Source organism: Gossypium hirsutum, chromosome D06 (genome assembly GCF_007990345.1).
Source record: "Gossypium hirsutum isolate 1008001.06 chromosome D06, Gossypium_hirsutum_v2.1, whole genome shotgun sequence".
NCBI lineage: Eukaryota > Viridiplantae > Streptophyta > Magnoliopsida > Malvales > Malvaceae > Gossypium > Gossypium hirsutum.
In genome coordinates this window covers 38,081,995-38,096,904 of record NC_053442.1, presented here as the reverse complement: position 1 = coordinate 38,096,904, position 14,910 = coordinate 38,081,995, and the positions used below count along the sequence as shown (strand labels likewise).

At 29.2% G+C, this 14,910-nt stretch overlaps 1 protein-coding gene across 1 annotated transcript; it reads right to left on the bottom strand.

The window, feature by feature from the left end:
• Positions 1–443: 443 nt before the first annotated feature.
• LOC107902044 (pentatricopeptide repeat-containing protein At3g20730) lies at positions 444–3,286 on the bottom strand. The gene is made up of 2 exons (XM_016828289.2): positions 2,230–3,286; positions 444–1,815 (listed from the first exon to the last, which is right to left on the bottom strand). The coding sequence occupies exons 1-2, from the start codon at positions 2,945–2,947 to the stop codon at positions 746–748; spliced, it is 1,788 nt and encodes a 595-aa protein (XP_016683778.1). The 5' UTR covers positions 2,948–3,286; the 3' UTR covers positions 444–745.
• Positions 3,287–14,910: the final 11,624 nt, after the last annotated feature.

The window sequence follows — 14,910 nt, the reverse complement described above, 5'->3', positions numbered from 1 at the left end:
AATAACAAAAAGAAGTAAATAACTAAATTTACCCATTCGATTTTAGATTAAAAGGGGAGAAGGTTCTCACGTTGACCGGTGCATTTTTATTGAACGGTGTAATTCATTTTTTGGTGTTTTGTAGTTTGTCACCTATGCGATTTAATTTTAATTACATAACTGTTTTATTTATTAATGTAAGTTCAAATTTAAGATTTTATTTTATATGGTTTTAATTAGTGACTAATGCCCTTGCCTGTACTTGATTTAATTATTTTATTTGGTTTGCGTGTGCTTGTTTAGTCATGATAGATTCTTTTTTTTAAAGAAAAATATAACTGAAGCATGATTTTTAACTTGTTACTAAGCATGACCATTTATTTTTGAGTAATTGAGGTTAGTATTTGATATGATTTATGTTTTCATCCGTGCTTGATGTTCCACCAAACAAGACAAACTGTCTGTGACTTAGAAAGCAACTAACCCAAAAAGGGAAGCCATTTAGCATATATAAAGTGAAAATGTGATGCATATTTGACATCTCAGGGTATGCATATAACTAGATGTTCCGAAGCTGTCCAGCTACTAGAAGGAGCAGATTGATGTCCTTCCAGTAGAATGAAAATAAACAAACCATTGCTCCATCTCTTCTTAACCATCACTGCGAGTTTAAGTGTCTTGGAGAGTTGTAAATACAGCTGTGTATCTCCCACTTTAACAATAATAAGACAACTTGACCATTTCGACTTGGCTGCAAAAGCATCATTTACTTATCTGCAGAGCTGAGAAGGCTGTATCCTGGATCCTTAATAGCACTTCTTTCCTCCATTAATTTACGTGCCTCCCAAGCATTTTCCCATGCACCAGCTCCTGCATATAAACCAGCTAAAGCAATGTAGTTAACTGACTTCTCTGGGTCCATATTGAAAAGATGTGTGGCCGCCTCTTCTCCCAAGTTCATGTTGCCATAGATGTTACTAGCCCCAAGAATGGCACCCCAAAGTGATGAGGTAGGCTCAATATTCATCAAACGTATCAGTTCATAAGCAGCTTCTAACTGCCCTCCACGTGCAAAGAGATCCACCATGCAGGAAAGATGCTCAGCTTGGGGAAATATCCCGTATTTGCTGACCATTGCATTAAACAACTCTGAACCTTTGTTAATCAACCCAGTATGACTGCAAGCAAAAAGGAGGGACAAAAAAGTTACACCATTAGGCTTCATCCTTTCATGCTCCATTTTCTCATATAATGCAATTGCCTCATGTCCATATCCATGCTTTCCGTACCCAGCAATAAGTGATGTCCACGAAATCACATTTCTCTCATCCATTTCATTAAACACCTTGTTAGCATCTTTTATTGCCCCACATTTTGCATACATGTCAATTAGAGCATTGCCCATTGCCACGTCATTCGTAGGTTGACATTTCAAATAACAAGCATGAATCTGCCTTCCCAACTTCAAGTCTGCTACATTAGCACATACGTTAAGAACAGAGCATAATATCATATCATCCATTTCCACTTGCAGTGAATTTATTTCCTTAAAGAGATCCAAAGCATCTCTATTGTGTTTGTCTTCACGTGCGAAGCTAGTGATCAAGGCCGTGCAAGATATAATGTCTTTCATAGGCATGTTTTTATACAACTTAAAAGCACACTGCAAACTTCCACATTTAGAATAAGCATCAACAAGTGATGCAGCCAACACATTATGTGATTCAAACCCTAGTTGCTGTATCAGTCCATGAACTTGTCCGATCTTCATAATACCATCATCTCCAAAGGAGACTCTCAAAACACCGCCCAATGTGAAGCAATCAGGGACATTTCCTATTGAAGCAGAGTGTTTCAGAGACAAGGTGATTTTTTAACATTAATTGAAAGTGGAACAGACTATGCAATAAGAGCAGTCAAAATAAGACAATGTCACTAAGGAAATTGATAAACTGTGAATAATATGAACAATATGCTAATGGAGAAAACAAAGACTTAGTCGTTATGAAGATATGGATAGTAACTTTCAGACATTTAAAATTTGACGTACGTAATTCACAAGTGTTCTTATTGATGTATGTCCTGATTAGTTTATACATTACAGTTATTTCCCACCATCAAATTTAACCTCTCTCTCTCTTGTAAACCACTGAACATTTAAATGTCTTCCGCTTTAAGTTCAACAAAATATAATCCAAAAACGCAAAGCAAGTACTTGTTGCTCTATAAAAACGAGGAATGAAAGCCAACCTTCTCTCATCATTTGTCGGAGCAACTGAAATGCTTTGTCAGCAAGACCCTGAAGAACAAATCCACCAATCATCACGTTCCAAGAAACCAAATCCCTTTTTCCCATTCCATAAAACAACCGACTCGCATCCTCCATGTTTCCACACTTTGCGTGCAGATCAAGTAACCCACTCTGAACAAACAAGTTGCCAACAAACCTCCCTTTCTCAATACACCCTTGAATTTGCATCCCACCTTTAAAATATCTCAAACCGGTACTAGCTTTCAGTGCACTCCCATAACTAAACTGGTTACCCTTAAAACCTGCTTTTCTCATCTCTGCAAACACCAACAAAGCATTCTCAAAAAACCCATTTTGGGAATACCCTGATATCATTGCTGTCCATGACACAACAGTTCTTTCAGCCATTTTATCAAACACCTTCTTTGCAGCCACCATGTTACCAAATTTGGCATAGAAAATAATTAATTTGGTACCTAAATGGACATTTGAAGAATACCCTTTTTTTATAATTTGACTGTGAGCTAGAAGGGCTTGCTTTTTGGCTTTAGAATCGATGCAAAGCTGCAAAATTTGCATGTAAAATGAAGAATCTAATTGAATCAACTTGGACTCTTGTTGAAGTTCACCACTATTGCACAAAGATTTAATACCTCTAAGTCGATTTTGGTTAAGAAAGTTAATGGCTTTAGCTGCTTTTGTAGGGACACCATTCATGACTTTTTCTTGTAAATTTGAGATGAACAAGGGCAGCGGAAAATTGTGATACTTACAGACCTTCTGTTCTTAAAGACGGATTGCTTCTTGTTAAAACAACAGGTTTTCATATACTTCCCATCTACCAGATTATATCACACAGTGAAAACAAATATACACATATATATATATAGGGTAAACTGCCTAATTAATCACCTAAATGTTAGGGTATTTTCATTTTGATCACAAAAATAAAATTCCTACACTTTCATCATCCAACTTATAGAAAGCTTTCATTCTACTCACCCAACCGTTAAATCTCTAATGGAGGACGCCAAATCATATCCACATCTCGTTTACACTTTCATTTTGATCACACACCCAATTTATAGGTAACTTTCATTTTAATCACAGGAAAAATATTTTTTAAGTCTTGATTCGAGTAAAAAAAATTAAGGATTAAAGTGATTTGTTACTATAATATTGAAATTAATTAATTTAATATCCTTTTAAATTTAAATTTTATTTTATATTTACATATTACCTTTAACAAAATCAATTCAAATAACTCATTTAATCATTGTCTATGAAACTTAATTTTTTTATTATATAATCTTAAATATTTCAAGTTAAGCTAAAAGGAAAGAAAAAATCATTCAATTAATTGAATTAATTGCTTGTTCTCCATTTGGATAAAAAAATGATGAAAACAATTATATGTTTTGTTTGGCATGGAAGATAAAATTAATTAATTAAATTAATTGTAAGAATTTTTCATTTTCTCTTTTTAGCTTAGGATGGAAGATGCAAGATCATATAATCAAAAGAATTTTTTTGATTTTGTAGACAATTATTAAAGATGAATTATATGATTTGATTTTAAGTTGGAAACATAAAACAAAATTTTAAATTTTAGGAGATTAAATTAAATTATTTCAATATTATAGTAACAAATTAGTTGATACTATCAAGGGATAAAAAATTTCAATAATTTATTTAATTGATTTTGATGTTTTAAAAATTAAAATTAAAAAAAGTTTAGAACTTTTGATAATGATGTAAACAAGTACAATATGACACATTTTTTAATGTATTATTTTATTTTCTACCAATTTTTCACTTTAATCCTTAATTTTTTTTACCCTAATTAATACGTAAAAAAAAATTTGGGATGACCAAAATGAAAATGCCCTAAAAGTTGAGTGACTAACTAGGTAGTTTAGCCAAGATATATAATATAAGAATAATATCACATGAATAATATAATATTACCTGAAAAATTAAATAAAACAAAAAAATTAAATTAAATTAAAAAATAAATAACTAAACATATGGTTAATAAAAAAATAAATATTAAACTTATATAAAATTATTGTACTTTCATGGATAATAAAATATATTATTTAAAAATAAACTAAAAATATTGTTTCAAATAAAAAAATCATTGGAAGATAATCATTTACTTAAATAAAAAAGATAACGGTTATGTTTAATATTTACTTCTTTTTTATTAATTATATGTTTAGTTATTTGTTTTTAATTTGATTTTTTTTGTTTTATTTAGTTTCTCATATAATATTATATTATCCAGGTGGACTTTATGATTTGGATAAAATTATACGTGTTAAATTTTTATTAATTCATTTTAGCAATTAATTAGCGATGTTAACACCAAAAATAAATTGATAATTTAGGTTCTTAGGCAATTTCAAAGTACAAATTTCACATTAAATATTTTATGAAAATATATATAATTAATACCAAAGGTGACATTATCTATTATTAATACCAAAGAGTTCAAATCATCTAATTTAATCATCAATATTAATTTAGTATTACTTTTCAAAAAACTTTATTGAATATTTAAGTGTTTATTATGTTGTTAAAAAGTATTTTTAAAAAATAAAATATTTATTTTAAATATGATCTTATAAAATAAAAATATATAAATGTTTAAATGTGTTAATGTTTTGCTATTTCAATAAAAATATTATAATTCAAATATAAAGATATAAAGATATTTAAATTGATATTTCAATAAAAATATAAAAAATAATTTATTATAATTCATGATTAAGTTTAATATATGAAATATAAATTGTTAAGGCTTACTTGTATAAAACTATCATTTGGCAATCATCACCAATATTATAATGATAAAAATAAACTTTTAGATATTTTTAAACAATTAATTTAGTTATTTGTTAATTTTTATTTTAATATATAAACCCATATTTTTAAATATTAAAATATAGACATTATCAATTCAAATATATAATATTATATATTTAAAATAAATTTTAATAACGAAATAATTGTATACTCAATATAAAAATTACATAAAGTACATTAGATTATAAATAAATGTTAAAAATATAATTTAACTCTAAAAATGTTTTTGCGTCTTGGTTTAAAAATACTTTTAAACTAAAAATGAACTATTTTACGGGTAAATTACACATAAAAGCCCTATTTTTTTAAAATTTATCGAAATAGGCATGGTATTTTATTATTTATTGGAATGGGCTATTTTCTCCGAAATCGCATCCACATCAGCGCGATGTTAGGGGATGTGTTAGCAAATCGCGTCCACGTCAGCGCGATTACTTACATGGCAACAAATCGCGTCCACGTAAGCGCGATTTGTTGACGTGGAAGCAATAATTCATGAACAGTTTATGTTTTTTAGCTTGGAAAACTTTGAAAGGTCATAACTTTTGGCTCAGTTGTCCAATTGAGACGATTTTTTTTATTTCGAATAACTTTTCGAGATCTACGCACTGACAAATGGCCGAAGGCGGTTTGCCGCAGTTTTCATCGAAAAAGATCCTTTTTTGCCTCTAAATTTTGATTTTTTCGGTTTAAAATTGAATTTTAAAACATTCAAATCATTATTTTCCTTATTTATTTGAAGTAAACACTGGATTTTTTTACAGAATTGTTGTATTATTTTTTCTGATTTGACACGTGTATGGAATAGATCCGATAAATCATTAGAACGTAAGTAATATAATTAAGATAATATAATATGTCAATTAATTAGTTTAGCTTAGTTGGTTAAGATGCTTGCTCTTTTCTCTTAGTACCTTGGTTCAAATCTTGTTGATAATAATTTTGAATATTTTTTGTACTTGTTGCATTTATTTTTTTAATCAATTAACTCTTCAATATTACATTAATATATATTATTAGTACAATAGTATAGACGGATTGACAATTTGAGCTATAATAGTATACATTAATATGTATTATTAGGGGCAAAATACTAAAAAAAGAGACAAATTACACATAAAAGCCTTATTTTTTTAAAATTTACCGAAATAGGCCCGGTATTTTATTATTTACCGGAATGGGCCATTTTCCCCGAAATAGCGTCCACGTCAGCGCGATGTCAGGGGACGTGTCAGCAAATCGCGTCCTTGTAGGCGCGATTTGTGTCCACGTAAGTAAATCGCGCTGATGTGGATGCGATTTGCTAACACGTCCCCTGACATCACGCTGGCGTGAACGCGATTTCGAGAAAAATGACTCATTTCGGTAAATAATAAAATACCGGGCCCATTTCGATAAATTTAAAAAATATAGAGCTTTTTTTGGTATTTTGCCCCTATTTTACATCACTTATTGCTCTAATAATGCTTTTGACCCCAAAGATGCTTTTGAAAAACATTGCAACATTAAACTTAAACATTTTTAAAATTGTATTTTAAGTTATTTAATTTAAAAAATTATAAAGTTATTAAAAGACATAAATACTTACAAAAAAAATTATTATTTTTTATCTTTTCTTACACCAACTTAATTAAAGAGTTAATAATATCTAGATTAAGAAATATGTTTATTAAAAATTTATATAAAAATAAAATAAAGTTTTAGTTTGATAGTTACTGTTTTGATGGCTGACAAATTTTTCTAGAACAACAACCACCCTCCGGTGCAAGATTGATATATAGAAGAAATGGAAGAGGAATGTAAAAGAAATTACACATTTTTCCTAAATGTAATATGAATTTCTATTGTAATTTGGTAAAGTAAGAAATATTTTTTTAAAATATTAAGTTTGACGTTGACCGATCAAGGAATTCAAATATGTGAAGTTATATTTGGTATTTTTGAATATCTTAGCCATTATTCAAAATTTCCAAGAAAAAAATCAAAAACATTTTTTGAAAGTAAAAACATGCATTTAAGAATTATTTTATAATTTTTTTTAATTTTTTAATATACGAAAATTAAGGGATTGGTTTTTTTATAATTATTGTTATAATAACTATATAATATTAAAACATTGACATATATTTTTATTTTTCTATTTTTACACTTAAATATTGCTTTTAGTGAGACCTATAAAAATGTTAACACATCAGCGTGTTTGGTTCAGTGTAATAGGTAATCCATTACGCCCCGATTACGCGCCTATTACATTACCCACCTATTCCGGCGTTTGGTTCGCTGTAATCGGTATTACGCGCCTATTACAATACCGACCTAATCCCCAAATTCACAGCTTTTCTATTCCCTTCCCAAATCGACGCTTACCCATTACGTCCGGCTTCCCTTCCCAAGTCTCTGTTTTACCCTCCCTCCCTACCCGAAATCGACCTTCACCCTCTCCTTTTTCTATCCTCATCATTTCTCCTCCCATTTCTTTACCGATTCTCTCTCTCGGTCTCCCATTTCTTTACCCGAAATCCATTGCTTCATTTTTTTCTCTACGGTCTCGGCGTTTGGTTTTTGTTGAGGTATGAATCTTGAACGATTACCCTATTACACTGCTTTCATTGTGCTGCTGCTGATTTTGGTTGATCAATTGGTTGATCAGTTTGTTTTTATGCTTTCTTGTTATCTAACTTTCAGTAGTGTTCGATTCAAACGATAGTTATTTGTGTTTCTCATTTGAATCCTCTTTATTCCTTTGTCCTTGTGTCATCTTGTTTCTGACAATGTAATCCTCTTTATGTATTTTTTAAGGCATTTTTGATGAATTAAATCTGTTTCGTCTCCCTTCTTCCTTTCTCCTCCTCCTTGCTATTCTGTCTCTATTTCTTTTATTTTCTTCTGAATTCTCTGCTGTTTCTGTCCTCCTTTCTTTTTCTGCTTTTCTTCTGGCTTTCTATTTTGTTCCATAACAGTGTGTTTCCAATTTGTTCTAAATGAATCCTTACGTGATCGGTGATTCAGTGATCTCTCTTTCTCTTTGTTTGTATAAATTCAATTGAAGAATCATCTGAAAAATTAATATATATGTAATAAAATTAGAAATATTAGAACAAAGTGCAATCTTACAAATCGTCCTATACACCGCATTATTTTCCTATTTATTAGTTTTTTAGTAATGTGATTCAATAATGTTTATATACATAGTTGATGGATTATTGTTGTTGTACATATTGAGACATATTGAATGGAAACCACCTCCTGCATTGAATCATGCAAAGTAAATAAATTAATTGTGTTTGCTGGAGTTGGAGAGTGGATCTGGTAGTATTTGATACTTATTTGGACATAACTATAGGATATGATCTTCAAGAATATAAAATAACAAAGAAAATTGAGTATACTTGCATATTCATATTCGATACTCACCTAAAATCTAGATAAAATAATGGTAACTAAGATAGAATGTAAATAATCTGGATAAGGTATTGGTACAATCTTTATTGGTTTGGAGAACCGTTTAAAGGGAATTGAAAATCTATGTTATTCGAACACCTCATTTTTTTCTTTATTGGGTAATACCATGATTGATTTCATAGTGATTATTCATAGCTGTTTGGATTGGTTTAACAGGAAATGTTGTGTTGAAGACCATATTTTCCTTGTTTGAAATTTGTAAATGTCTTCAATAAAAACTATCAAAAGCGAAGATTGTTGGTGCCAGTTACATTATCTAGATGCAACTTCAATTGATAGGATAGTATATCTCAATTAGATAGGGTGTATGAGTGGGGTTATTATCACCAAGCAAAAGTAAACATAAGCAAAATAGAGGAAATGTTGAAAAATGAACTGTGCAATTACTGCATACTTAATCTCCATAAAATTGGGAAGATTAGGACTTAATATTCTTAAATTTGGAGCATCTTGATGTCTTAAATTGTCGTGGATCTTTATCTTCAAATTATTTGTCACTGCATAATGTGGGAGAAACCTGAGGTGTGATCTTTAAGTTGTCATTTTTTGATGCATGCGATGTGATGAGTTCTCAATTGTCATCACTAGGAATAAATCATTCTTTATGAGTAAGGAGTAATGGTATTTTCTTGTGTGTTAGGTATTAAACTTCCTAGGGCATATAATTCTTTTTCTTTTCTGTTTTGTGTTGGATCTTAATTTCTTGATACCGACAAGTCATTTATTCTGAATTTTTTTGTTACTTATTTTCTAACTTTGAAAATGCTTATTTTGTATGAATTTTGAAAATATCAGTTAATAATATTGAAATAAACTTCATTATTCCTCTTCTTTTAAAAAAATGGTTTAAAGGGTTGGTAAATGTTTGGTTTTGAAGTTAGAAATGGATGTAGTTTGACCATTTAATGTATGGCAAGCAAAATTACGTAAAAACATAACAGCTAAACTCAGTCTATGATGCAGAGTTGACATTTTATAGTCTTCGTTTTTAATCCTACCCTGCAAGTCAAATGTGAATATATATGAATTTGATTGTTTGGTTCCATCCTAAAGATTTCATGTATGAATTCACACACGGCCTTAACGCGGAAGAGGATCGAATTCGTTAATTACTCTTTAACAGTTTATTTGTTGTTTAGTTGAATAGATTTTGCGGAATCACCCATTTCCTTTGTTTTTATCTTGTTTTCATAATGTTTGCTGTAATATTGATTTTGAATCATATATATTCAAAGCTGCCAAGTTGGTATATTTAATAATCTAAAGGACTGGTTACTAAAAGAGAGGCTGCTTTGGTTATTGGATGATGAACCAAAAACTGATTTAATGTTGGAATTATTAAATGAATAAAATTGAAGAGGATCCTCTTTATTGATTTTTGTTGTCTCTCAACACTTAATCGATTTCCCTTTTCTCATTACAGGTTCTTTGTTCCAACACTTCTTCATCGCAGTCGTCCCCGATTTGCTCATTACAAGTTAGTTTTCCATTGGTATTCATGGTTTTGTTTGTATGTTTTCCCCGATTGCATGTTTGTATTGTTGTAGCAGCTTTTGTTGTTTCCTTTGTATGGTTTTGTTTGTATGTTTGTATTGCTTATTATAGCTTTTGTTTGTATGGTTATGGTTATTGCTGCATAATTATTGTTCTTTTTTATCACCAATTTGTACGTGAATGACTCGAAATGGCACACACACACTTTTTCTTTCCTTTATTCATTTGCAGCAACAATGAACCATACCCCAATGTCTTATGGCCTTTATCTTTTATTTGATATTTTTCTTTTCTAGCTTATTAAAAAAATATTAAATTTTTTTTAAAAGAAAGTAGTATATATTCAAATCTAAAGTTGAAAACTTTTTGAATTTAAAATAGGTTATATGTTTTTACTAATAGGTAATTTTTTTTTTTAAAAAAAGTAGTATGTATTCAAATTATTGGTGTACCAATGCACCAACTTTTTACTAATATATAATTTATTAGTGAAAGCGTACATAAAATCAATGTGATACAAATTTGATACTAATATATAATTATGTTCAACCTTTAATTGATATTATTCAAATAATAATAATTATGTTCAACCTTTAATTATGTTCAATCTTAAAGAGCAGTATGCCTACAAATAATGGGCTTAAATCACAATTATTTGTACATGTAAATACAATACTAGATTTCAATCTTTTCCAATCATAATTGCAAATACAATACTATTAATAATAATTTGTACATGTAAATGAGATAAAAGTTATATATATTTTTACAAAATGAAATTTAAATTTAAAATGTTATAAAAGTTATAAAACTTCAATTTCATTATTAAACCAAATGTTCATTCTTCATTTTATTTATTTTGAAATTAGAAAACCTTAATTAAACTAATCATCAATAAAAAAATTAATCAATGATCAAACTTTGAACATGCTTTATTAAACCTTCAATTTCATTATACGAAATTAAATTTAAATTTAAATTTAAATGTCCAAACTAATCAATGTTCAAACATTGAACATGCTTTAATTAACTAATCAATATATTTATACGAAATGAAATGTTCAAACTTTGAACATGCTTTATAATTTTAAATTATAATGAGTTTAGTTATAATCTAACAAATTCCAACAATTAATTTTAGGTCAATTAATTTTAGGTCAATTATACATATTATATTAAATTTTAATATATTTAAAATGTAATTAAATATATTATCTTTCATTATTATTTGGGTGATTGATAAAGAAATGAAATTAAAGTTGCAACGATATCATTTAATAGATATTTTTTTACTTCGTGTGTTCTAAATTCGTGAGTTTAGTTATAATGTGTCTTCTAAATGTTGCAGTAATGGCTTGTCTGCCTTTAATTGCACAAAGTGTGAGGCGTAAAAGTATTGGTATTGCTGTGACAATATGGTTGGAAATCTGTAGAATTGCGATTTGGTTCTTATCTAGAATGGGTGCCAGCCTTAGCCTACATAGACCAAGGATTAGGTCTTATACCTTAGATTTTTATGCAAAACGGGATTATGTGAAAAGGCTTGTATATGCTAGTGACGAGACCTGTATTGAACAACTTAGGATGAATAGAGCTGCCTTTTTTAAACTATGTGAGATGTTAGAATCGATAGGGGGATTGAAGTCGTCAAGGTTCATGCTTGTTGATGAGCAAGTAGCAATGTTTTTACATATCATCTCCCATCACATGAAAAATTGAGTTATCAAGCATCACTTTAAAAGGTCTGGGGAAACTGTTAGTAGGGCATTTCATAGTGTTTTAAATGCTGTCATACGCTTACAAGATGTGTTATTTAAAAAGCCGGAGCCAATTACAGCCGATTCTTCTGACACAAGGTGGAAATGGTTTAAGGTATTGGACTGAGTTTTATATATAGCTTGTACAACATTTAGGTCTTTTAGATTTAAATTAGTATTCTAACTCAAGGTTTTATATCATGTGATATAGAATTGCTTAGGTGCTCTTGATGGAACCCACATCAAGATTAGGGTTCCAACAGTTGATAAACCTAGATATCGAACGCAAAAAGGTGACATAGCAACAAATATGCTAGGTGTTTGTACACCTGAGATGCAATTTGTTTATGTTCTTCCTGGTTGGGAAGGTTCAGTTACCGATGGACGGGTTCTTTGAGATGCCATTAGTAGAAGACATGGACTAAAAGTTCCTCATGGTAAAGTGTATAGTTAGATGACTTTGAATTGTTCATTAAGATCAAACTTTGTGTGTTGAATTAATCATTTTAAAAAAAAATTATTTTATAGGTTGTTATTATCTAGTTGATGCTGGATACACAAATTGTGAGGGATTTCTTGCACCATTTATAGGACATCGATATCATTTGAACGAGTGGCGTTAGGGTTATCTGCCAAGTTCTCCGCAAGAGTTTTTTAATATGAAACATGCCTCAGCACGTAATGTTATTGAAAGATGCTTTCGCTTATTAAAACTTAGATGGGGAATACTTAGGAGTCCATGGTTCTATCCTGTAAGGGTGCACAATAGAATTATTATTGCATGTTGTTTGCTCCATAATTTTATTCGAACCTATATGAGTATTGATCCTATTGAAGCGGAGGTGGGAGAAGGATTACCTAGTAATGTGGTGGATGACGATGAACTGAATATCACAAATATTCATCCATCGGATGCTTGGGCTAGTTGGAGGATGGAACTAGCCAACCAAATGTTCGATGAATGGCAAGCATCTAGAAATTAGTTTGTGAAACTTTTGTGAAACTTTTGTATTTATTTTTGTATTGTACTAAACTTGTTGAATTATAATTTAATTTCTTCTCATTCAGCATCTGTTATAATTTTAAATTTTTTGTGGTATGAATCATATATATTCATGATATTGAACTTAATTATAATTTTATAAAGTGTTCACCTTTTGAATCACGATATTAAAATAGTAATTAATATAATTTGTTTTCTTTTTTGTTCTTAAGATCATTATGTCAGGTGTTCCAGAATCAAATGCTTCTTCTCAAGCTTCTCAAGGAAGCAAAAGAAAATGGGTTCCAGAAGAAGATGCATCATTGGTTTCTTGCATGGTGGACCTGCACAATGTTGGAACATTTAATGCTGATACCGGGTTCAAAGCCAGTTATTTAAACGAGTTGGAAAGAATGCTACAAACGGGTTTACCAAATGCAATGTTGAAGGCGAAACCTAATATTGAATCGAGGATTAGGTTACTAAAAAGGAAGTGGTCAATCGTCTACGACATGCTTAATGGCCAAAACAATAGTGGTTTTGGTTGGGACGAGCATAGGCAGCTCGTTGTTGTGAAGATGCGGTTTGGGACTCCTATTTAAAGGTAAGATTATTTCAAGTCTTTATTATCTTATTTTTACCAAACTTATGACTAATATGATTTCCTCATTTTTTTAGAGTCACAAAGAAGCCACTCAATTCAGATATCGTACTTTCCCTTACTACGACCAGCTTACTACCATATACGCAAGAGATCGAGCAACTGGGAAAGATGCTCAAATAGCTGCTGATGTTCTTGAAGAAATAAATGCTGATGATGTACGTACTACAGGTATGGATGAAGAAAGAAACTCATTCTATGACTGCGAAGCTGACATCTCTTTGGATGACATAGATGTTTCTGCTGCGGGGCCGCAACGAGATAGAGACCAAGGGGGTTCCTCATCTTCAAACAAGAGAAAGAAGAAATCTGATGCTCGTGATATGTCTTCTTCATTTGATGAGGCTGCCACTTTATTGGCCAAAAACATCAAGGCCATTGGCGATCAAATCAATAGGAGTATTGCCTCGGATGTGGTAGTTCAGCAGAAGTCAGAAGAATATCAAAAGATGGAAGAAAAAGCTTCAAATTTATATTCAGCCTTATGGGAAATTGAAGGTTTAACCGACAATCAGCGGTATGAAGCTTTGAGTAAAATTCCAGATCAACCAACTCAAATGATCGTTTTCTTTAGTTTACCTTCTGTTGCCTGATTGGAATGGGTCAGAAGATTTCTTTCTCACCATTAAAAATCAATGTTCAAACTTTTTGATGTTGTAAAACTATATAACATATGGATTATGATGTAGAATTTCATTTTCATCTAACCTTTTCTTAATATTAAGTTAATTATGTCTATGCAGAATATAATTCTCAAGTTATATATTGATTTTAGTAAATTCATATAAGAACATTTTATTATTAAGAATTTTATGAAATTATATATCATTATTAAATTATATTTAATATTAATTATTTTAAATTGTATAAATTCATATAATAAAATTTATTATCAAGAATTTTATGAAATTATATATTATTATTAAATTATATGTAATAATAATTATTTTAAATTATACAAGTTCATATAATATAATTTATTAGTTATAATTATTTTAAATTTTATTAAATCATATATTTTAATTAAAATATATTTAATATTAATTTTTTCAAATTATCTTTTATAGTATCATATATTATGATTTGAGTAAATTCATATAAGAATATTAATTATTAAGAATTTTATTAAATTATATATTTTAATTATAATATATTTAATAATAATTATGTTAATGTGTCGTTTATAGTATCATATATTATGATTTGAGTAAATTCATATAAGAATATTAATTATTAAGAATTTTATTAAATTATATATTTTAATTATAATATATTTAATAATAATTATGTTAATTTATCCTTTATAGTATCATATATTATGATTTGAGTAAATTCATATAAGAATATTAATTATTAAGAATTTTATTAAATTATATATTTTAATTATAATATATTTAATAATAATTATGTTAATTTATCTTTTATAGTATTATATATTATGATTTGAGTAAATTCA